General features: G+C 46.4%; 2 protein-coding genes across 3 annotated transcripts in view; one reads left to right on the top strand and one right to left on the bottom strand.

The window, feature by feature from the left end:
- Positions 1 to 12,182, top strand: part of mok (MOK protein kinase) — a 15,287-nt gene extending 3,105 nt beyond the window's left edge. For both annotated transcript variants that reach the window (XM_084096153.1, XM_084096154.1), the window contains exons 6-12: positions 2,788 to 2,836; positions 6,564 to 6,742; positions 6,869 to 6,970; positions 8,208 to 8,381; positions 9,607 to 9,712; positions 11,341 to 11,499; positions 11,579 to 12,182. In XM_084096153.1, the coding sequence (XP_083952279.1) occupies positions 2,788 to 2,836; positions 6,564 to 6,742; positions 6,869 to 6,970; positions 8,208 to 8,381; positions 9,607 to 9,712; positions 11,341 to 11,499; positions 11,579 to 11,653 (844 nt within the window). In that variant the 3' untranslated portion in view covers positions 11,654 to 12,182. The remainder of the gene's footprint in view (positions 1 to 2,787; positions 2,837 to 6,563; positions 6,743 to 6,868; positions 6,971 to 8,207; positions 8,382 to 9,606; positions 9,713 to 11,340; positions 11,500 to 11,578) is intronic.
- Positions 12,183 to 12,779: 597 nt separating this feature from the next.
- Positions 12,780 to 22,500, bottom strand: part of wdr20a (WD repeat domain 20a) — a 9,977-nt gene continuing 256 nt past the window's right edge. The window contains exons 1-4 of the mRNA XM_084096144.1: positions 22,466 to 22,500; positions 18,960 to 19,142; positions 15,193 to 16,503; positions 12,780 to 14,110 (exon numbers count right to left, since the gene is read on the bottom strand). The exon at positions 22,466 to 22,500 is cut by the window's right edge and continues 256 nt beyond it. Coding sequence (XP_083952270.1) covers positions 14,057 to 14,110; positions 15,193 to 16,503; positions 18,960 to 19,142; positions 22,466 to 22,500 — 1,583 coding nt within the window. The 3' untranslated portion in view covers positions 12,780 to 14,056. The remainder of the gene's footprint in view (positions 14,111 to 15,192; positions 16,504 to 18,959; positions 19,143 to 22,465) is intronic.

Below are 22,500 nucleotides of genomic sequence, written 5' to 3'. Positions count from 1 at the left end.
GACGCTCACCCGCTGCAGTGTGTGTGTGTGTGTGTGACGTTACTGACGCTCACCCGCTGCAGTGTGTGTGTGTGTGTGTGTGTGTGTGTGACACGTTACTGACGCTCACCCGCTGCAGTGTGTGTGTGTGTGTGTGTGTGTGACGTTACTGACGCTCACCCGCTGCAGTGTGTGTGTGTGTGACGTTACTGACGCTCACCCGCTGCAGTGTGTGTGTGTGTGTGTGTGTGTGACGTTACTGACGCTCACCCGCTGCAGTGTGTGTGTGTGTGACGTTACTGACGCTCACCCGCTGCAGTGTGTGTGTGTGTGTGTGTCTGAGAGCAAAGCCAAAACACTTCCTGTTCCAGCTGTGCCGATCACTGGATCACATGCACAGGTGTGTGTGTGTGTGTGTGACGTTACTGACGCTCACCCGCTGCAGTGTGTGTGTGTGTGTGTGTGTGTGACGTTACTGACGCTCACCCGCTGCAGTGTGTGTGTGTGTGTGACGTTACTGACGCTCACCCGCTGCAGTGTGTGTGTGTGTGTGTGTCTGAGAGCAAAGCCAAACACTTCCTGTTCCAGCTGTGCCGATCACTGGATCACATGCACAGGTGTGTGTGTGTGTGACGTTACTGACGCTCACCCGCTGCAGTGTGTGTGTGTGTGTGTGTGTGTGACGTTACTGACGCTCACCCGCTGCAGTGTGTGTGTGTGTGTGTGTGTGTGACGTTACTGACGCTCACCCGCTGCAGTGTGTGTGTGTGTGACGTTACTGACGCTCACCCGCTGCAGTGTGTGTGTGTGTGTGTGTGTGTGTGTGACGTTACTGACGCTCACCCGCTGCAGTGTGTGTGTGTGTGACGTTACTGACGCTCACCCGCTGCAGTGTGTGTGTGTGTGTGTGTGTGTGTCTGAGAGCAAAGCCAAACACTTCCTGTTCCAGCTGTGCCGATCACTGGATCACATGCACAGGTGTGTGTGTGTGTGTGTGTGACGTTACTGACGCTCACCCGCTGCAGTGTGTGTGTGTGTGTGTGTGACGTTACTGACGCTCACCCGCTGCAGTGTGTGTGTGTGTGACGTTACTGACGCTCACCCGCTGCAGTGTGTGTGTGTGTGTGTGTGTGTGTCTGAGAGCAAAGCCAAAACACTTCCTGTTCCAGCTGTGCCGATCACTGGATCACATGCACAGGTGTGTGTGTGTGTGTGTGTGACGTTACTGACGCTCACCCGCTGCAGTGTGTGTGTGTGTGTGTGTGTGTGACGTTACTGACGCTCACCCGCTGCAGTGTGTGTGTGTGTGTGTGTCTGAGAGCAAAGCCAAACACTTCCTGTTCCAGCTGTGCCGATCACTGGATCACATGCACAGGTGTGTGTGTGTGTGTGTGTGTGACGTTACTGACGCTCACCCGCTGCAGTGTGTGTGTGTGTGTGTGACGTTACTGACGCTCACCCGCTGCAGTGTGTGTGTGTGTGTGTGTGTGTGTGTGACACGTTACTGACGCTCACCCGCTGCAGTGTGTGTGTGTGTGTGTGTGTGTGACGTTACTGACGCTCACCCGCTGCAGTGTGTGTGTGTGTGTGTGTGTGTGACGTTACTGACGCTCACCCGCTGCAGTGTGTGTGTGTGTGTGACGTTACTGACGCTCACCCGCTGCAGTGTGTGTGTGTGTGTGTGTGTGTGTCTGAGAGCAAAGCCAAAACACTTCCTGTTCCAGCTGTGCCGATCACTGGATCACATGCACAGGTGTGTGTGTGTGTGTGTGTGTGTGTGTGACGTTACTGACGCTCACCCGCTGCAGTGTGTGTGTGTGTGTGTGCGTGACGTTACTGACGCTCACCCGCTGCAGTGTGTGTGTGTGTGTGTGTCTGAGAGCAAAGCCAAACACTTCCTGTTCCAGCTGTGCCGATCACTGGATCACATGCACAGGTGTGTGTGTGTGTGTGTGTGTGTGTGTGACGTTACTGACGCTCACCCGCTGCAGTGTGTGTGTGTGTGTGTGCGTGACGTTACTGACGCTCACCCGCTGCAGTGTGTGTGTGTGTGTGTGTCTGAGAGCAAAGCCAAACACTTCCTGTTCCAGCTGTGCCGATCACTGGATCACATGCACAGGTGTGTGTGTGTGTGTGTGTGTGTGTGTGTGACGTTACTGACGCTCACCCGCTGCAGTGTGTGTGTGTGTGTGTGTGCGTGACGTTACTGACGCTCACCCGCTGCAGTGTGTGTGTGTGTGTGTGTCTGAGAGCAAAGCCAAACACTTCCTGTTCCAGCTGTGCCGATCACTGGATCACATGCACAGGTGTGTGTGTGTGTGTGTGTGTGTGTGTGTGACGTTACTGACGCTCACCTGCTGCAGTGTGTGTGTGTGTGTGTGTGTGTGTGACGTTACTGACGCTCACCCGCTGCAGTGTGTGTGTGTGTGTGACGTTACTGACGCTCACCCGCTGCAGTGTGTGTGTGTGTGACGTTACTGACGCTCACCCGCTGCAGTGTGTGTGTGTGTGTGACGTTACTGACGCTCACCCGCTGCAGTGTGTGTGTGTGTGTGACGTTACTGACGCTCACCCGCTGCAGTGTGTGTGTGTGTGTGTCTGAGAGCAAAGCCAAACACTTCCTGTTCCAGCTGTGCCGATCACTGGATCACATGCACAGGTGTGTGTGTGTGTGTGTGTGTGTGTGTGTGTGGCGCTCACCCGCTGCAGCGTGTGTGTGTGTGTGTGTGTGTGGCGCTCACCCGCTGCAGCGTGTGTGTGTGTGTGTGTGACGTTACTGACGCTGTTCTGTTCCTCTCCTAAACCCAGCCGAGGGATATTCCACAGAGACGTGAAGCCGGAGAACATCCTGATCAAAGTAAGTCAAGGGTTAAACTCATTCATAAACAGTTGTGTGCTTGTACACATACATGAGAACTTCACAACACGTGTGAGTGTGAGAGTGTGTGTGTCTGTAGCCGCATTTCCATTACCCTTCAAATTGTGAAATGAAAACTCCCATATACAGTGAGGAAAATAAGTATTTGGACACCCTGCTATTTTGCAAGTTCTCCCACTTAGAAATCATGGAGGGGTCTGAAATTGTCATCGTAGGTGCATGTCCACTGTGAGAGACATAATCTAAAAAAAAAAATCCAGAAATCACAATGTATGATTTTTTAACTATTTATTTGTATGATACAGCTGCAAATAAGTATTTGAACACCTGAGAAAATCAATGTTAATATTTGGTACAGTAGCCTTTGTTTGCAATTACAGAGGTCAAACGTTTCCTGTAGTTTTTCACCAGGTTTGCACACACTGCAGGAGGGATTTTGGCCCACTCCTCCACACAGATCTTCTCTAGATCAGTCAGGTTTCTGGGCTGTCGCTGAGAATGTCAATGCTCTAACTGAGGGAAGGAGGTTGTTCCCAAAATCTCGCAATACATGGCCCCGGTCATCCTCTCCTTAATACAGTGCAGTCGCCCTGTCCCATGTGCAGAAAAACACCCCCAAAGCATGATGCTACCACCCCCATGCTTCACAGTAGGGATGGTGTTCTTGGGATGGTACTCATCATTCTTCTTCCTCCAAACACGTTTAGTGGAATTATGACCAAAAAGTTCTATTTTGGTCTCATCTGACCACATGACTTTCTCCCATGACTCCTCTGGATTATCCAAATGGTCATTGGCAAACTTAAGACGGGCCTTGACATGTGCTGGTTTAAGCAGGGGAACCTTCCGTGCCATGCATGATTTCAAACCATGACGTCTTAGTGTATTACCAACAGTAACCTTGGAAACGGTGGTCCCAGCTCTTTTCAGGTCATTGACCAGCTCCTCCCGTGTAGTTCTGGGCTGATTTCTCACCTTTCTTAGGATCATTGAGACCCCACGAGGTGAGATCTTGCATGGAGCCCCAGTCCGAGGGAGATTGACAGTCATGTTTAGCTTCTTCCATTTTCTAATGATTGCTCCAATAGTGGACCTTTTTTCACCAAGCTGCTTGGCAATTTCCCCGTAGCCCTTTCCAGCCTTGTGGAGGTGTACAATTTTGTCTCTAGTGTCTTTGGACAGCTCTTTGGTCTTGGCCATGTTAGTAGTTGGATTCTTACTGATTGTATGGGGTGGACAGGTGTCTTTATGCAGCTAACGACCTCAAACAGGTGCATCTAATTTAGGATAATAAATGGAGTGGAGGTGGACATTTTAAAGGCAGACTAACAGGTCTTTGAGGGTCAGAATTCTAGCTGATAGACAGGTGTTCAAATACTTATTTGCAGCTGTATCATACAAATAATAGTTAAAAAATCATATATTGTGATTTCTGGATTTTTTTAATTTAGATTATGTCTCTCACAGTGGACATGCACCTACGATGACAATTTCAGACCCCTCCATGATTTCCAAGTGGGAGAACTTGCAAAATAGCAGGGTGTTCAAATACTTATTTTCCTCACTGTATCGCAAAACAGTGTTTACGCTCGCATGAGGAGTTTTATCAGGCAGTTCGAAAAACCGAATATTTCGCCAGAACGAGTTTCTGAAAACCGTCCCTGATGTTCTGACAGAACGAGGTTCTGAAAACCGTCCCTGATGTTCTGACAGAACGAGGTTCTGAAAACCGTCCCTGATGTTCTGACAGAACGAGGTGCTGAAAAAAACTGTCCCTGATGTTCTGACAGAACGAGGTTCTGAAAACCGTCCCTGATGTTCTGACAGAACGAGGTTCTGAAAACCGTCCCTGATGTTCTGAAAACTGTCCCTGATGTTCTGACAGAACGAGGTTCTGAAAACTGTCCCTGATGTTCTGACAGAACGAGGTTCTGAAAACTGTCCCTGATGTTCTGAAAACTGTCCCTGATGTTCTGACAGAACGAGGTTCTGAAAACTGTCCCTGATGTTCTGACAGAACGAGGTTCTGAAAACTGTCCCTGATGTTCTGAAAACTGTCCCTGATGTTCTGACAGAACGAGGTTCTGAAAACTGTCCCTGATGTTCTGAAAACTGTCCCTGATGTTCTGACAGAACGAGGTTCTGAAAACTGTCCCTGATGTTCTGAAAACTGTCCCTGATGTTCTGACAGAACGAGGTTCTGAAAACTGTCCCTGATGTTCTGACAGAACGAGGTTCTGAAAACCGTCCCTGATGTTCTGAAAACTGTCCCTGATGTTCTGACAGAACGAGGTTCTGAAAACCGTCCCTGATGTTCTGACAGAACGAGGTTCTGAAAACCGTCCCTGATGTTCTGACAGAACGAGGTTCTGAAAACTGTCCCTGATGTTCTGACAGAACGAGGTTCTGAAAACCGTCCCTGATGTTCTGAAAACTGTCCCTGATGTTCTGACAGAACGAGGTTCTGAAAACTGTCCCTGATGTTCTGACAGAACGAGGTTCTGAAAACTGTCCCTGATGTTCTGAAAACTGTCCCTGATGTTCTGACAGAACGAGGTTCTGAAAACTGTCCCTGATGTTCTGACAGAACGAGGTTCTGAAAACTGTCCCTGATGTTCTGAAAACTGTCCCTGATGTTCTGACAGAACGAGGTTCTGAAAACTGTCCCTGATGTTCTGACAGAACGAGGTTCTGAAAACCGTCCCTGATGTTCTGACAGAACGAGGTTCTGAAAACCGTCCCTGATGTTCTGAAAACTGTCCCTGATGTTCTGACAGAACGAGGTTCTGAAAACCGTCCCTGATGTTCTGACAGAACGAGGTTCTGAAAACCGTCCCTGATGTTCTGAAAACTGTCCCTGATGTTCTGACAGAACGAGGTTCTGAAAACCGTCCCTGATGTTCTGACAGAACGAGGTTCTGAAAACCGTCCCTGATGTTCTGACAGAACGAGGTTCTGAAAACCGTCCCTGATGTTCTGACAGAACGAGGTTCTGAAAACCGTCCCTGATGTTCTGAAAACTGTCCCTGATGTTCTGACAGAACGAGGTTCTGAAAACTGTCCCTGATGTTCTGACAGAACGAGGTTCTGAAAACTGTCTCTGATGTTCTGAAAACTGTCCCTGATGTTCTGACAGAACGAGGTTCTGAAAACTGTCCCTGATGTTCTGAAAACTGTCCCTGATGTTCTGACAGAACGAGGTTCTGAAAACTGTCCCTGATGTTCTGACAGAACGAGGTTCTGAAAACTGTCCCTGATGTTCTGAAAACTGTCCCTGATGTTCTGACAGAACGAGGTTCTGAAAACTGTCCCTGATGTTCTGACAGAACGAGGTTCTGAAAACTGTCCCTGATGTTCTGACAGAACGAGGTTCTGAAAACTGTCCCTGATGTTCTGACAGAACGAGGTTCTGAAAACTGTCTCTGATGTTCTGAAAACTGTCCCTGATGTTCTGACAGAACGAGGTTCTGAAAATTGTCCCTGATGTTCTGACAGAACGAGGTTCTGAAAACTGTCCCTGATGTTCTGAAAACTGTCCCTGATGTTCTGACAGAACGAGGTTCTGAAAACTGTCCCTGATGTTCTGACAGAACGAGGTTCTGAAAACTGTCCCTGATGTTCTGACAGAACGAGGTTCTGAAAACTGTCCCTGATGTTCTGAAAACTGTCCCTGATGTTCTGAAAACTGTCCCTGATGTTCTGACAGAACGAGGTTCTGAAGCTGGCAGACTTCGGGTCCTGCAGGAGCATCTCCTCCAGGCCTCCTCACACCGAGTACATCTCGACCCGCTGGTACCGAGCGCCCGAGTGTCTGCTGACTGACGGACACTACTCTCAGAAGATGGACGTGTGGAGCGCCGGCTGCGTGTTCTTCGAGATCCTCAGGTACTGCTAGTGTGTGTGTGTGTGTGTGTGTGTGTGTTTGTGTGTGTGAGAGTGTGAGAGTGTGAGTGTGAGTGTTCCTGTCTGGAATGGTCATCATACTCTAACGGGCCGTTTCATGTCTTCTAGCCTGAGCCCGTTATTCCCTGGACGTAACGAGCTCGACCAGGTCAACAAGATCCACGAGGTGTTGGGCTCGCCGGACGACACACTGCTGCAGAAGTTCAAACAGTGAGAACAGCATCAACACACACACACACACACACACACACGCCTCAGATCTGCTACAGAACCATCAAACCTCCACCAGAAAGCCTTGATCTCAGAGCATATACTGTAGACAGACTCACCATTACACCACATCTGATACTGTACTGCAGGGATAGGCAACTCCGGTCCTGGAGGGCCACTGTCCTGCAGAGTTTAGCTCCAACCCTAATTAAACACACCTGAACAAGGCAATCAGTGTTTTCAGGATTACTAGATAGATACAGGCAGGTGAGTTTTTATGAGGGCTGAAGCTAAACTCTGCGGGACAGTGGCCCTCCAGGACCGGAGTTGCCTATCCCTGCTGTACTGGGTGAACGTGTTATCATCATCATGCTAACCCTTGATCCACACATGCTGAAATCTGAACCGCACACTGTAGTTTATACACTGATACACTAGTGCTGATAATCAGATGCTTTTAAATAATGAACCTCAGTCAGTCTCTGGAATCCAGATGTTGTTACTGACACATGAACTCATATCTGTGTGAGACCAGACCAGCATCTGAAGTGTGTGAGAGTATTCCTCAGTCTAGCGGCGTTCAGAATGATCACACACTTGTGTTGCTTCTTAGTTAGGATGAACAAGATAATTGGCGCTTTTCCACTGCATGGTTACGGTACGGTACGGCTCACTTTAAATGGTACCACCTCTGTTGAGGTTCCAAGCGTACCGTACTGATACTGAAATGTGATGTGAAAACACTGCAGATCACTGATTGGTGTCGTCAAACCGAGTGATGTCGTCATCTGCGCTTCGTTGTAAGAGTTCCCAGACTCTTTTTGTTTTTTTTAGCAGTATTTTGTTTTGCTGCCATCAGCCTCATCTTGCAGATAAAAACATCCACATGCCGAGAATCAAGAACACCATCCCCTCGATAGGCTCCATTGTTCCTGTGTTGTGCGTTTAAAATGTGGTGCGTTTATGTCATGGCAGTAGAGGCGGCAACTATAACGATCAGTCCCAACCACTAACCCTAACTTTGAAGCGGTACTAACTGCAGTGGAAAAGCAACCGAGCTAAAGTGAGCCGAACCGTTCCGCGCCGAGTCGAACCGTACCATGCATTTGAAAAGCGCCATATTTAATCTTATTTCGCTTCTTTTCAGACGTTTCTCATTATTACGCAGCTCTAACACTCCACACACACCGATCATCACTGCTGACATCATCTCTGTGATTGTGTTCCGTGTGTGAAGGTCTCGTGCGATGCGGTTTGATTTCCCTCCTCGGAAAGGCTGTGGGATTCCTGCACTGGTTCCTCACTGTTCCTCTGCTAGCCTGTCTCTGCTGGAGCAGATGCTGACCTACGACCCCGAGGAGCGCATCAGCGCCCGCTCAGCACTGCAACACTCCTGCTTCAGAGAGCTGCGGTCAGCGCACACACACACACACACTCACTCACTCTCTCACACACACACACACACACACACACACACACTCACTCTCACTCTCACACACACACACTCACACTCACTCTCACACACACACACACTTACACTCACACAGTCACTCTCACACTCACTCTCACACACACACTCACTCTCACACTCACACACTCACACTCACACAGTCACTCTCACACACACACACACACACACACACACACTCACTCACACACACTCACTCACTCACTCTCACACACTCACTCTCACACACTCACACACTCACTCTCACACACACTCACTCTCACACACTCACTCACTCTCACACACTCACTCACTCTCACACACTCACTCACTCTCACACACACACTCACTCTCACACACACTCACACTCACTCACTCTCTCACACACTCACTCTCTCTCACACTCACTCTCTCTCACACACTCACTCACTCTCACACACTCACACTCACTCACTCTCACACACTCACACTCACACACTCACTCTCTCTCACACTCACTCTCTCTCACACACTCACTCACTCTCACACACTCACACTCACTCACTCTCACACACTCACACTCACTCTCACACACTCACTCTCACACACTCACTCACTCTCACACACACACTCACTCTCACACACACTCACACTCACTCACTCTCTCACACACTCACTCTCTCTCACACACTCACACACTCACTCTCACACACACTCACTCTCACACACTCACTCACTCTCACACACTCACTCACTCTCACACACTCACTCTCACACACACACTCACTCTCACACACACTCACACTCACTCTCTCTCACACACTCACTCTCTCACACACTCACTCTCACTCTCTCACACACTCACACTCACTCTCACACACTCACACTCACTCTCTCACACACACACACACACTCACTCACACTCACTCTCACTCACAGATATTACTCTCTTACTGGACACTTTAGTTAGTTTAGTTTGAGTGAGTATTCCCACATCGGCTGAAGACTTTTGCATGATGCCTGTCAGAATAAAGCCCAACATAAAGACTTTAACTGTGACTTTGACAGTCAAGGAATCAGGTTCATCACCTGTGTTAGAGATGAGTGCAGGAGTGTGTTCATCTCTGTGTGTTCATCCCTCTGGTGTGTGTTAGAGATGAGTGCAGGAGTGTGTTCATCTCTGTGTGTTCATCCCTCTGGTGTGTGTTAGAATGGCGGAGAGGCGAGTGGGTCTGCGGAGGAAAGCTGAGGGAGAGTCCAGCAACACACCGGCGTCTGATCAGCTGTGGCGGCTCGCGAGACAGGGCCGGAGACAGGTAACCCTTCAGAAGATCTCAACGTGATCTCAGAACCACTGATCTCAAAACCCGTGATCTCAGAACCACTTGATCTCAGAACCACTGATCTCAGAACCACGTGATCTCAGAACCACGTGATCTCAGAATCCGTGATCTCAGAACCACGTGATCTCAGAACCAGTGATCTCAGAACCACGTGATCTCAGAACCCGTGATCTCAGAACCACGTGATCTCAGAACCAGTGATCTCAGAACCACGTGATCTCAGAACCACGTGATCTCAGAACCCGTGATCTCAGAACCACGTGATCTCAGAACCCGTGATCTCAGAACCCGTGATCTCAGAACCACGTGATCTCAGAACCACTGATCTCGGAACCACGTGATCTCGGAACCACGTGATCTCGGAACCACTGATCTCTGAACCACGTGATCTCGGAACCACGTGATCTCGGAACCACTGATCTCGGAACCACTGATCTCGGAACCACTGATCTCGGAACCACGTGATTTCAGAACCACTTGATCTCAGAACCACTTGATCTCAGAACCACGTGATCTCAGAACCCGTGATCTCAGAACCACGCGATCTCAGAACCACTGATCTCAGAACCACGTGATCTCAGAACCACGTGATCTCAGAACCACGTGATCTCGGAACCACGTGATCTCGGAACCACGTGATCTCGGAACCACTGATCTCTGAACTACTGATCTCTGAACCACGTGATCTCGGAACCACGTGATCTCGGAACTACTGATCTCGGAACCACGTGATCTCGGAACCACGTGATCTCAGAACCACGTGATCTCAGAACCCGTGATCTCAGAACCACGCAATCTCAGAACCACTGATCTCAGAACAACGTGATCTCAGAACAACGTGATCTCAGAACCACTGATCTCAGAACAACGTGATCTCAGAACAACGTGATCTCAGAACCACTGATCTCAGAACCACTGATCTCAGAACAACTTGATCTCAGAACCACGGTGATCTCAGAACCACTGATCTCAGAACCACAGTGTGGAGATTGATTGTTTACTGTAACACACGTCTGTGGTGTCGGGAACACTGGTGAACTGAAGCACTGGCGGTTCATGAACTCACACAAACCCATCCAAGAAGAGATTCTTGCACAGTGCAAACATGCACAACATATAAACATTACTTTACAACTTCCATTTGCACACAATAAGACAAATTCACAAGTGAAGATGCGCAATGAACCCTAACATAAAGAAATAACAACATTATTCTCATTAGAATGTAGTTTCAGGAGCTTTTCACAAGGCCACGTTTTTATGAAATGATGATGCATGTTTCAGCTACTACATAATACATGTTTGAATATTTAATTTCATTCTGCACTTTGTCATCAACTAAATAAATTCTCATTGTTGAATTAAATTAGATGCCATTTTAGTTGGACTAAAACAACCACCGTAAAAAATTAACACTGCCTCCCATTTTTAGTCTTTGGGAAATGTTTCTTGAATTTGTGCTATTTTACTGAATTCCTCCCTGTGAACTGTGTTAATGTTAATAAAACATATTGTTTTCTTTCATGAAGAAACTAAATGCATTTTGACAGAGAAAGAAGTATGTAGTCTCAGCTCTCAGCCGTTTCTCCTGTTGTCCTCAGCATCTGAAGCTCGACCCGCTCAGCCGACGCCACTTCCCTCTGGAGCTGCCGAAGCTCAACCTCGGGGTCCCGACACACACGCTCCCGTTCCCTGCGCCGACGCCGTCCCACCGCGGCTCTCTGCCTGCCATCTCCAAGTGCCACTCGCGTCTGAACAAAGTAACCTTCACACTTTCACAGTCCAATTATCCAGTTAAGATGAAACTCCTGTTTGTACTGATTGTCTTTTCTTCTGAAGCCCAAAGAGGAGCCGCAGCATCTGAAGAGTTTCTACATGCCTCGTGCGCTAGAGCGCCACCCGCAGGACTACTGACGCCAGCCCACGCTAGCAGAGCTCAGGCAACACTTACACTTCACATCATACAATAAAGCTCTTTATACACACTGAAACGTGTGTTTTCAGACTAATACAAGCTGATATCTGCATCCCAGATCACATCATTACTTACTTTACATGTTCCAGACCGCTGAAAACAGATTCTATAAGATGGATGTAGCATAAATATAAAGCAGTAGACTTTCATTCTACATTAGACCATCATTTAACCCGAATCTCTGTGAACGAGAGCTGGATCATTATTACACATGATCCTATGTTTCCAGAGATTCATGATTACTGCCGTGACACTTACACAACTACACTTATAGTCTTTAATAAAGGGGTTTTACACTACTCTTCTTCAAAGTGCCATGCTGTGACATCATAAATCAGGATTGCTTCTACATAGGGATGTAATGATGTCTTTGTGTCACGATTCGATGCATATTACTGCGATACTCCAAGACATATGATGAAAGGTTAACAAAATGTACTGTTGATTAAAATGCTAAATTTGATTTTACATTGTGTGTGTAAATGAACAGGCTTGGACTTAAGCTGGAAACCCAAAGCACAGGACAATAGAGACTCCAGAATAAAGATATTCATGATTCTGAAGCTGGAAATACAGGATTATTGTAGACAAATATGCTTGATCTCGTCACTGACGACATATATTTAAAATAAATGTAGGCCACTCTTTACTGGTAGGGTTAGGGGTTGGTGCCAAATAAAGACATCTGGCATTATCAGGACCAACAAATATTCCCCCATTGCATTATATTCAACATTATATAGTAGTTTAATCCAGTGCTGACACTAAAACTTGTTACACCCCTACTTCTAAATGATCTCTTACAGTAAACTACTGTATACTGATGCACACTGGGAAGATTTACATTAATGCATTTGGGCAGGACATTCACCAAGCACTGTGAACACTGATAACAATCTGCATTAATAAAAGTTAGCTTAAAAAGTAACAAAAGCATTGAATAAAATCTGCTTTGCCCGGTTCTGAAAGTTCAGTAAAACTGCTTCACACACTCTCAGAAACAGGGCACTGAGGTTAGAGTAAGAACTAGCACACAAAACAGGACGATACACACGAGACCAAACATCCGTGGACTTTTTTAATGAAGAACAAAATGTGAAATGCAAAATGTTAACCACACGAATCAAAAATATGACACTTCCATCATCCACATCCTCGCCGTTCCCGGTTAGTGTATATTTCATTAACAATGACTGCTAGTCACACAGAAGGGTAAGTCATGACAGCGGTTTATAGTGTCTACTGCTCGCTCCTATAGTGGCTGCTTCTTAGTAGCACATAGAATAACTTTGCTGTTGGTAAGCAAAATATGAACTCTTGAAACTCTTTCATAAGATTAGTTTTCTTCGTCTGCTAGACTTCCTGAGCTTCACACGTGTTATTAGCCAGACGACACATCTGTCCGTCTAGCGTTTCGCTTACATAAATCTCCTATATTATCAAAATACATTTGGGTGACTTTTGTACAAGAGACAAGGAAAAATGGAACAGAAAAAGAAAAAAAAACAGAAACCTGCATATTTAAGATTATTTTTAATATTATTAAGTCTATTTTTCTGCTTTAGAAAGTCACTATTTCCTGTAATGATGACAAACTTCCACTAGAGTTACTGATCATTTGCTTTTGCCCCAATAAATCACTGAATTACAATATTATACATATAATACAAAGCAGATTTTTATCTGAAACAATATTAAAATAAATGCTCAATAGATACAAAGTTTTAATCATAATTCTCCACATTATACCGGTCTGTGAGTCCTCGCACACACAAATGTAAAGCCATTCTCTTCTAATAAACTATTAAGTGCAAACAAATTTTCTTTTTAAAAAACTAATGATTGCAGCATCCAGCTTTTCAGATTCAGATTCAAGACAGAGGATATTAAAGCCGAGTGCATCAAGGCCTTCCCCCAACGTCTACTTCTTTCTTTTTTTGTCTTTTTTGATCCTTTATAGTAGTTACAAAAAACAAAAACCCAAAATAAAATCAGTGCAAAGTTTAACAATGGGGGTCAAATCTATTCCGTATGAAAGAGGGTGAAAATAAAACTGTATTAAAAGTGATCTGGGGTTCAAAGACGGCTGCTTTTCCACCCGGGATTCAAGACTTCCCAAACCTTAGGATTGAAATACACAAGAGGAAATAATACAGTGAGATGCAACTGAGAGTGAAACCATATCAAATAAATACTCTGGGGAAGTGAGAGGAAAGCCCATGGTCGCACTGATGCACACACACGTGTTCCTGCGCTCACGGGCTCACGGGCTCCAGAACCAGAGGAGGAAAGAACCGAAGGAGGAGAAGCGGCGATGACCTCTGACCTGCAGGAACGCTGGGCTATACTACTGTTCCACTGGGAGAGTTGGCTTGGTTTTGGGATGACAATAAACCCTGAGAAAAGAAGAGAAGAACATTTGAAAACATTTGCAAAGCCACAATACAGAGGGACAAATATGAGCAAATCACATGACACAATCCTCCGATACACAAAACATTCATAAGTGTAGATGTTCACACGCACACACACGCGCACACACACACGCGCACGCACACACACACACGCTCTGTTCTATGATGAACACCTATAATAGCCTAGCCTGTTAGCACAGAAGAGAGCCCGGTCCAGGCCCGGTGCGGTTCTGCTGATGATGGCACGCTGTGATCTTCGGCTGGCCAATCAGAGGACAGGGGCGTTTCATTTTTACGAGCATCTGTTCACAGATAGTTTGTTTCTGTATTATTCCTATATAAAAATGTCAATACAATGTAAAGTATTTGTTTTAAATAATTTGATCCATTATTATGCTTGTTGTCGTCATCTGTTGACATTGTACAAGCAGAATGCAGCGGTTGGTCGGTGTTGTATTAGCCCCGCCCCTCCTCCACTGTGATTGGACGGCTGGATAAAAGCTGTGCTACGTGTGTCCGAGACTCGCGTCTCCACAGGACCAGCGTTAGCCACCGCTGACGACAGAACACACACTATACCATACAGGAGACGTTCTAGACGGACCTCGTGGCAGGCGGCATCTGACCTCTGACCTGTAACGCTGCCTGAATCATAATCACACACTCTTCGCTCGTTGGCCAGAGGAGAACTGAGACTGAGTCTGGATTCTGTCACTGTCACTGATGGAGTTTTGGTTCCTGTCACTGTCGCCTTCTCCTTTAGTCTCGCTCAGTCAGGACATTTAATATTCAACTATATTATTGATCTCCTGCACTGACTCCATTATAACTGAACTGAGCTGGACGATGACATCACGGTTTTCTCCAGAGCGGATACATATATAAATGAACTAAATAACTTTTTTACAACAGAAATGAACCATCACTGAACTTCCTTCAGCTGGACTGAGACACTATTCTCTTCTGGACACAAACTCTGCATTATTCTCCTGTTACCTCAGTAAAGCTGCTGTGAAACTCAGTGTTGTGTAAAGCGCTGTGTAGATGGAGGAGACTCGACTCACCACTTTGCCGGGTCTCGCCCATGTGCAAATAAACCCCTCCTGACACGCGGTGACAATACAGTCTTCTAGAAAGATGAGCACCGTGAGTCTCTCGTGCGCGATCTTCTTGCAGACCAGCGGCTCGAGCAGCGGCACGTCCTCCATGCGCGGGCACAGCGTCGTGCCCAGAGTCTTGGCAGGGTCCGTTTTGGTTTTGGTGAGCAGGTTGAGCTTGTCGCTGCTCTTGCTGCTGATGTGGCCCATGCTGTGGTTTCGCTTGTGGTCTTTCTCGGGGTGCCGGTCTTTACGGTCGTGCAGCGAGAGCGTGGCGAACTTGCTAACACCGGTAGCGACGGGGTTCTCGGTCACGGCGCTCTTGGAGCCGGACCCGGCGGCCGCGTGCGGGAGACTGTTGGAGCGCGGCAGCGGCGCGGGGAGCGAGTTAGCCGGCGTGTTAGCGGCGCTGCTGTTGCTGCCGTTAGCGCTGGGGTTGCTAGCGGTCGGGATCACGGCACCGCTGACGCTTCCTCCCGCCGGCGGGCCGCTCGCATTCATGACGTTGGTGTGCGTTCGCGTTCGGGACAGCGGGAGGTGCGGGAACAAGATGTCCTCCGTCAGGTCCCATAGGCAGAGCTGCGTGTCCTGGCCCACGGAGCCGAAGCGGTACGTCACGCTAACCGGCCGGCTGTCCGTGGAGTTGCGTTTCGAGAGGCGTGACTGCGTGCTGTTAGCTCGATCGCGCCCAAAGTGGATCTGATCCTGGAAGTCCTCGTCGCTGCCGCTGAACTCCATGGGGTCGCTCTCCTCAACGCTAGTGGTGTAGTGGTCGAACGCCACCACGCTAACCCACGACTTGTGCCCGTGTCCTCGCGCGATCACTCGGCAGTCCACGAACGACCACACGGTCACCAGGTCGTCCTCGCCGCCGGCCACGATGTACTTGCCGTCGGGGCTCCAGCACACACACAGGAGCCCGCCGAAGTAGCTCTTCATGTTCCCGTGCAGCTCCACCGCGTCGAAGTTGAAGACGCGCAGGAACCCGTCCTGGCTAACGCAGGCCAGGAACTTCCCGTCGGGCGAGAAGGCGAACTCGTTGAGCGCGCCGTCACCCACGGTCCACTTGAGCAGGGGGTTGCGCGTGGACTTGCTCTTGCAGGTGTGCACGGCGTAGCTCTCGCCCTGCTTCAGCAGCTGGTAGTGCGGAGCCGTGGTCCCGCAGGTGTGCTCCACGTTATACAGGTACATGCTCCCGCTGGAGTGAGCCACCAGGAACAGGCTCTCGGAGCCCGGGACCCACTTCACACACGTCACGCGGGATTTGTCGATTAGTCTCTGAGTGAGATTCATGGAAGAGAAGAGACAAAACAGAGAAGACATAGGTTATATAGAAAGATTACCAAATGTGAACATTTACAAAAAATAAATAATAACCCACACTAGTGTATAGGGGTGTAACCATTCCCTCACATCACTGAACTCACCATACCATATTACTGCCATACTCCAACCCATATGATAAAGGGTAAATAAAGATGTGAATGGCAGTGCGGACGAGTGCGTGTGAATCAGAGTGTGCGGTGTGTGTGTGTGTGTGGTGTAGATGTGTGTGAGGTGTAGATGTGTGTGTGTGAGGTGTAGATGTGTGTGTGTGAGGTGTAGATGTGTGTGTGTGAGGTGTAGATGTGTGTGTGTGAGGTGTAGATGTGTGTGTGTGAGGTGTGTAGATGTGTGTGTGGTGTAGATGTGTGTGAGGTGTAGATGTGTGTGTGTGAGGTGTAGATGTGTGTGTGTGAGGTGTAGATGTGTGTGAGGTGTAGATGTGTGTGAGGTGTAGATGTGTGTGTGTGTGTGTGAGGTGTAGATGTGTGTGAGGTGTAGATGTGTGTGAGGTGTAGATGTGTGTGTGTGTGAGGTGTAGATGTGTGTGAGGTGTAGATGTGTGTGAGGTGTAGATGTGTGTGAGGTGTAGATGTGTGAGGTGTAGATGTGTGTGAGGTGTAGATGTGTGTGAGGTGTAGATGTGTGTGAGGTGTAGATGTGTGAGGTGTAGATGTGTGTGAGGTGTAGATGTGTGTGAGGTGTAGATGTGTGTGAGGTGTAGATGTGTGTGAGGTGTAGATGTGTGTGTGTGTGGTGTAGATGTGTGTGTGTGAGGTGTAGATGTGTGTGTGTGAGGTGTAGATGTGTGTGTGTGAGGTGTAGATGTGCGTGCGGTGTGTAGATGTGTGTGAGGTGTATATGTGTGTGAGGTGTAGATGTGTGTGAGGTGTAGATGTGTGAGGTGTAGATGTGTGTGAGGTGTAGATGTGTGTGAGGTGTAGATGTGTGTGTGTGTGGTGTAGATGTGTGTGTGTGAGGTGTAGATGTGTGTGTGTGAGGTGTAGATGTGTGAGGTGTAGATGTGCGTGCGGTGTGTAGATGTGTGTGTGGTGTAGATGTGTGTGTGTGAGGTGTAGATGTGTGTGTGTGAGGTGTAGATGTGTGAGGTGTAGATGTGTGTGAGGTGTAGATGTGTGAGGTGTAGATGTGTGTGAGGTGTAGATGTGTGTGAGGTGTAGATGTGTGTGTGTGTGGTGTAGATGTGTGTGTGTGAGGTGTAGATGTGTGTGTGTGAGGTGTAGATGTGTGTGTGTGAGGTGTAGATGTGTGTGTGTGAGGTGTAGATGTGCGTGCGGTGTGTAGATGTGTGTGAGGTGTATATGTGTGTGAGGTGTATATGTGTGTGAGGTGTAGATGTGTGTGAGGTGTGTGTGAGGTGTAGATGTGTGTGTGGTGTAGATGTGTGTGAGGTGTAGATGTGTGTGAGGTGTAGTGTAGATGTGTGTGAGGTGTAGATGTGTGTGTGGTGTAGATGTGTGTGAGGTGTAGATGTGTGTGTGGTGTAGATGTGTGTGAGGTGTAGTGTAGATGTGTGTGAGGTGTAGATGTGTGTGAGGTGTGTGTGAGGTGTAGATGTGTGTGAAGTGTAGGGGTGTGTGTGTGTGTGTGTGAGGTGTAGATGTGTGTGAGGTGTGTGTGAGGTGTAGATGTGTGTGTGGTGTAGATGTGTGTGAGGTGTGTGTGAGGTGTAGATGTGTGTGTGGTGTAGATGTGTGTGAGGTGTAGATGTGTGTGAGGTGTAGTGTAGATGTGTGTGAGGTGTAGATGTGTGTGTGGTGTAGATGTGTGTGAGGTGTAGATGTGTGTGTGGTGTAGATGTGTGTGAGGTGTAGTGTAGATGTGTGTGAGGTGTAGATGTGTGTGAGGTGTGTGTGAGGTGTAGATGTGTGTGAAGTGTAGGGGTGTGTGTGTGTGTGTGTGTGTGTGTGTGAAGTGTGTGTGCGGTGTGTGTGTGTGAAGTGTGTGTGTGAGGTGTAGATGTGTGTGTGTGAGGTGTAGATGTGTGTGTGTGAAGTGTGTAGATGTGTGTGAGGTGTAGTGTAGATGTGTGTGAGGTGTGTGTGAGGTGTAGGTGTGTGTGTGTGTGTGTGTGTGTGAAGTGTGTGTGTGGTGTGTGTGTGTGTGTGTGTGTGAAGTGTGTGTGAAGTGTGTGTGCGGTGTGTGTGTGCGGTGTGTGTGTGTGAAGTGTGTGTGCGGTGTGTGTGTGTGTGAAGTGTGTGTGTGCAGTGTGTGTGCGGTGTGTGTGTGTGTGAAGTGTGTGAAGTGTGTGTGTGTGAAGTGTGTGTGTGTGAAGTGTGTGTGAAGTGTGTGTGCGGTGTGTGTGTGCGGTGTGAAGTGTGTGAAGTGTATGTCCGTGAAGTGTGTGTGCGGTGTGTGTGCGGTGTGTGTGTGTGAAGTGTGTGTGTCACCTCTTCATTGAAGAGTTTGCTGGTCTCCTTCTTGATGGGGTCGATGAGCTGCACCTGTCCCGCAGAGAAGCCCACGAGCAGCGACACGCTCTCCGCCGTGGCCGTCAGGTGGTTGAAGTCGTGGCACGTGGGCTGCGTCCCCTTGTAGATCCTCTTATCGATGGGTTTGCTCAGGTCAGCGGCCTGTGGCCAACAGAGGAAGCCAAGTCAGCTTTATTTACACAGCGCTTTTTACAACACACAGTGTTTCAGAGCAGCTTTACTGAGGTAACAGGAGAATACTGCAGAGTTTGTGTCCAGAAGAGAATAGCGTCTCAGTCCAGCTTAAGTTCAGTTACTAGTTTAGTTTATTTATATATATCGTCCAGCTCAGTTCAGTTCTCATATAATGCTGTCAATGCAGGAGATCAATAATATTGTTGAATATTAAATTAAATGTTAAATTTAATGTCCCCAACTATCTACTAAAAAGCAGAAGTAAACACCTGAACCACTGCCAAACAAGCACAGATTCCCTTCGAGAAACACTGCGACAGGTCACACACGCCTGTTTACAGTACGAGGTGTGTGTGTGTGTGTGTGTGTGTTTCATCTGCCGTATCTAACCCTAACCCTAACCCTAACCCTAACACGATACCACTTTTTCCAGAACGAGTTTAAATATATTGGGTAGAGAAACCAAAAGAATACGTATCATATTATTTGGTTTTGCAATCATATTTGTTTAGCAAATACATATTTCCTTCATGCTTATTTTCATGCTTACTTAAGCCTGCGAAAATGTATTGCATGGGTTTCTGTTACTTTAATTGAATCTCTATGATGAAATACTTGAATAAATGAGAATAAGTGTTGAATACAATACATCACACACTCTGTGCGCGCTATCGCTACTGCATGCGCGGTCACACCGATGTCAACAACCTTGAGCGCATGCGCACTACCTGAGATGATATTATAAGGAATAAATATGACCAATACTGATAGCGAATAACAAATAAATATGGAATGACAGTAATGTCACACGTGAGCAATAAAATCTACTGAACACGTCAGTTTGGATGATGTGTTCAGTTTGTGCTCGCACTGAGTCGTCAGAAGCCGTTTCTCGGAGTCGGTACAGGAGCTTTAAGATCTTCAAGTGAACGTGGAAATAGTCAATTAAAAGCAGAACTGTGAATGTATCCTATTGTTTGCCAGCGATGATGATCTTTCTTAATGAACATCTGCTGTCTGTGAACGATTCCACAGGTATAACTACACTCGATTTCAGTTCATTCATGTAATACACTTTATAACCCTTTGCTCAGACACAGTTCACCAGTTTACACACGCCTGCAGAAATACACACGTGATTACATTTAAGAGAACAGAAGATCATGTGCATTTGATCGTTGTTTGTGTTCAGATGTTCAGTATAGCGGTCATGAGCGCGAGCACATGCAGAGTTTTCAAAACTTGCAAAACTTAATTTCAACATTGTCTTATAATCCAAATGTAGCTCTACGTTATTATTATACAAAACAAAGGACATGCAATGATTTTGGTGTTACAGATGAAATGCCAGAAATAATGATCGTCTCTTCTGTGTTTGTTGTAAAGACATCTAATTATAATTATTTAAATTTAATACCCATCTAAATAATAACATGTTATTGAGATTATATATATATATATATATATATATATATATATATATATATATATATAATCCGAAGTAACTTGGATCCAACCTATTATGAAGACTTCAGATGACGCCAACTCTGAATCAACACGCACCAATGCTAGATTTTTCTAAATGTCATAATCATTTGTTAACGAACAAGTATTCATTACTTCAGTGAGCTCATTGTTTCCACATTAAATTACATTGTTTAAATGAATACCTTTTTAGCTAACTGTGACTTGGTATATGTACATTTCTGAAATGCATAACTCAGACAGTCTCCTCTGATAACAGATCACTGTAAACTGTAATATGGACTCATGCACTTTCTGTAAAGCTGCTTTGAAATGGTGTGTGTTGTGAAAAGCGCTGTACTAATAAACGTGAATTGAGTTGAATTAACTAGTAATCACTACTTGAGTAGTTTTTTCGTTGGATACTTCGTTACCCTTAATCAAGTAATTATTAAGATTATTACTTTTACGTTGAGTAAATATTTCTATAAGTAACTTGTACTTAGGTAAATTCTTGGATACTCTACACACCTCTGGCCATAAACACTACTGAACATATGAGCCATAAACACCACTGAACATATGAGCCATAAACACTACTGAACATATGAGCCATAAACACCACTGAACATATGAGCCATAAACACCACTGAACATATGAGCCATAAACACCACTGAACATATGAGCCATAAACACTACTGAACATATGAACCATAAACACCACTGAACATATGAGCCATAAACACCACTGAACATATGAGCCATAAACACTACTGAACATATGAGCCATAAACACTACTGAACATATGAGCCATAAACACCACTGAACATATGAGCCATAAACACTACTGAACATATGAACCATAAACACCACTGAACATATGAGCCATAAACACCACTGAACATATGAGCCATAAACACCACTGAACATATGAGCCATAAACACCACTGAACATATGAGCCATAAACACCACTGAACATATGAGCCATAAACACCACTGAACATATGAGCCATAAACACCACTGAACATATGAGCCATAAACACCACTGAACATATGAGCCATAAACACTACTGAATATGAGCCATAAACACCACTGAACATATGAGCCATAAACACCACTGAACATATGAGCCATAAACACTACTGAACATATGAGCCATAAACACTACTGAACATATGAGCCATAAACACTACTGAATATGAGCCATAAACACCACTGAACATATGAGCCATAAACACCACTGAATATGAGCCATAAACACCACTGAACATATGAGCCATAAACACCACTGAACATATGAGCCATAAACACCACTGAACATATGAGCCATAAACACCACTGAACATATGAGCCATAAACACCACTGAACATATGAGCCATAAACACCACTGAACATATGAGCCATAAACACCACTGAACATATGAACCATAAAATCTACTGAATATATGAACCACTGAATATATTAACCTTAAAAACAACTGAATATATTATGAACCTTAGAAACTACTGAAGATATGAGCCACTGAACATATGAACCATGCAAATTATTGAACATATGAACTGTAAACAACTAGTGAATTTATGAAGTACTCAACACATGAACTACTGAACACATGAAGCACATACACTGATCGACGACACACAAACTCACTGAACAACAGCAAACACACTCCTGTCAAAGCAACACACACACACACACACACACATAAACAAACAGACGCGCGTCAGCAATGAAAGTGCGCGTGTGCGTGCGTGTGTGTCACTAATGATGTGAAATAGCCGCTATTCCGCCAATGTGGAGATGAGCGCGTCGTCCTCACCTTCCTGACGCCTTTGTAGATGTAGAAGTAAAGCT

Source organism: Abramis brama (genome assembly GCF_963993115.1).
Source record: "Abramis brama genome assembly, chromosome: 21".
Classification (NCBI taxonomy): domain Eukaryota; kingdom Metazoa; phylum Chordata; class Actinopteri; order Cypriniformes; family Leuciscidae; genus Abramis; species Abramis brama.
The sequence above is the reverse complement of the archived record's forward strand: the minus strand, read 5'-3'. Positions and strand labels throughout refer to the sequence as shown.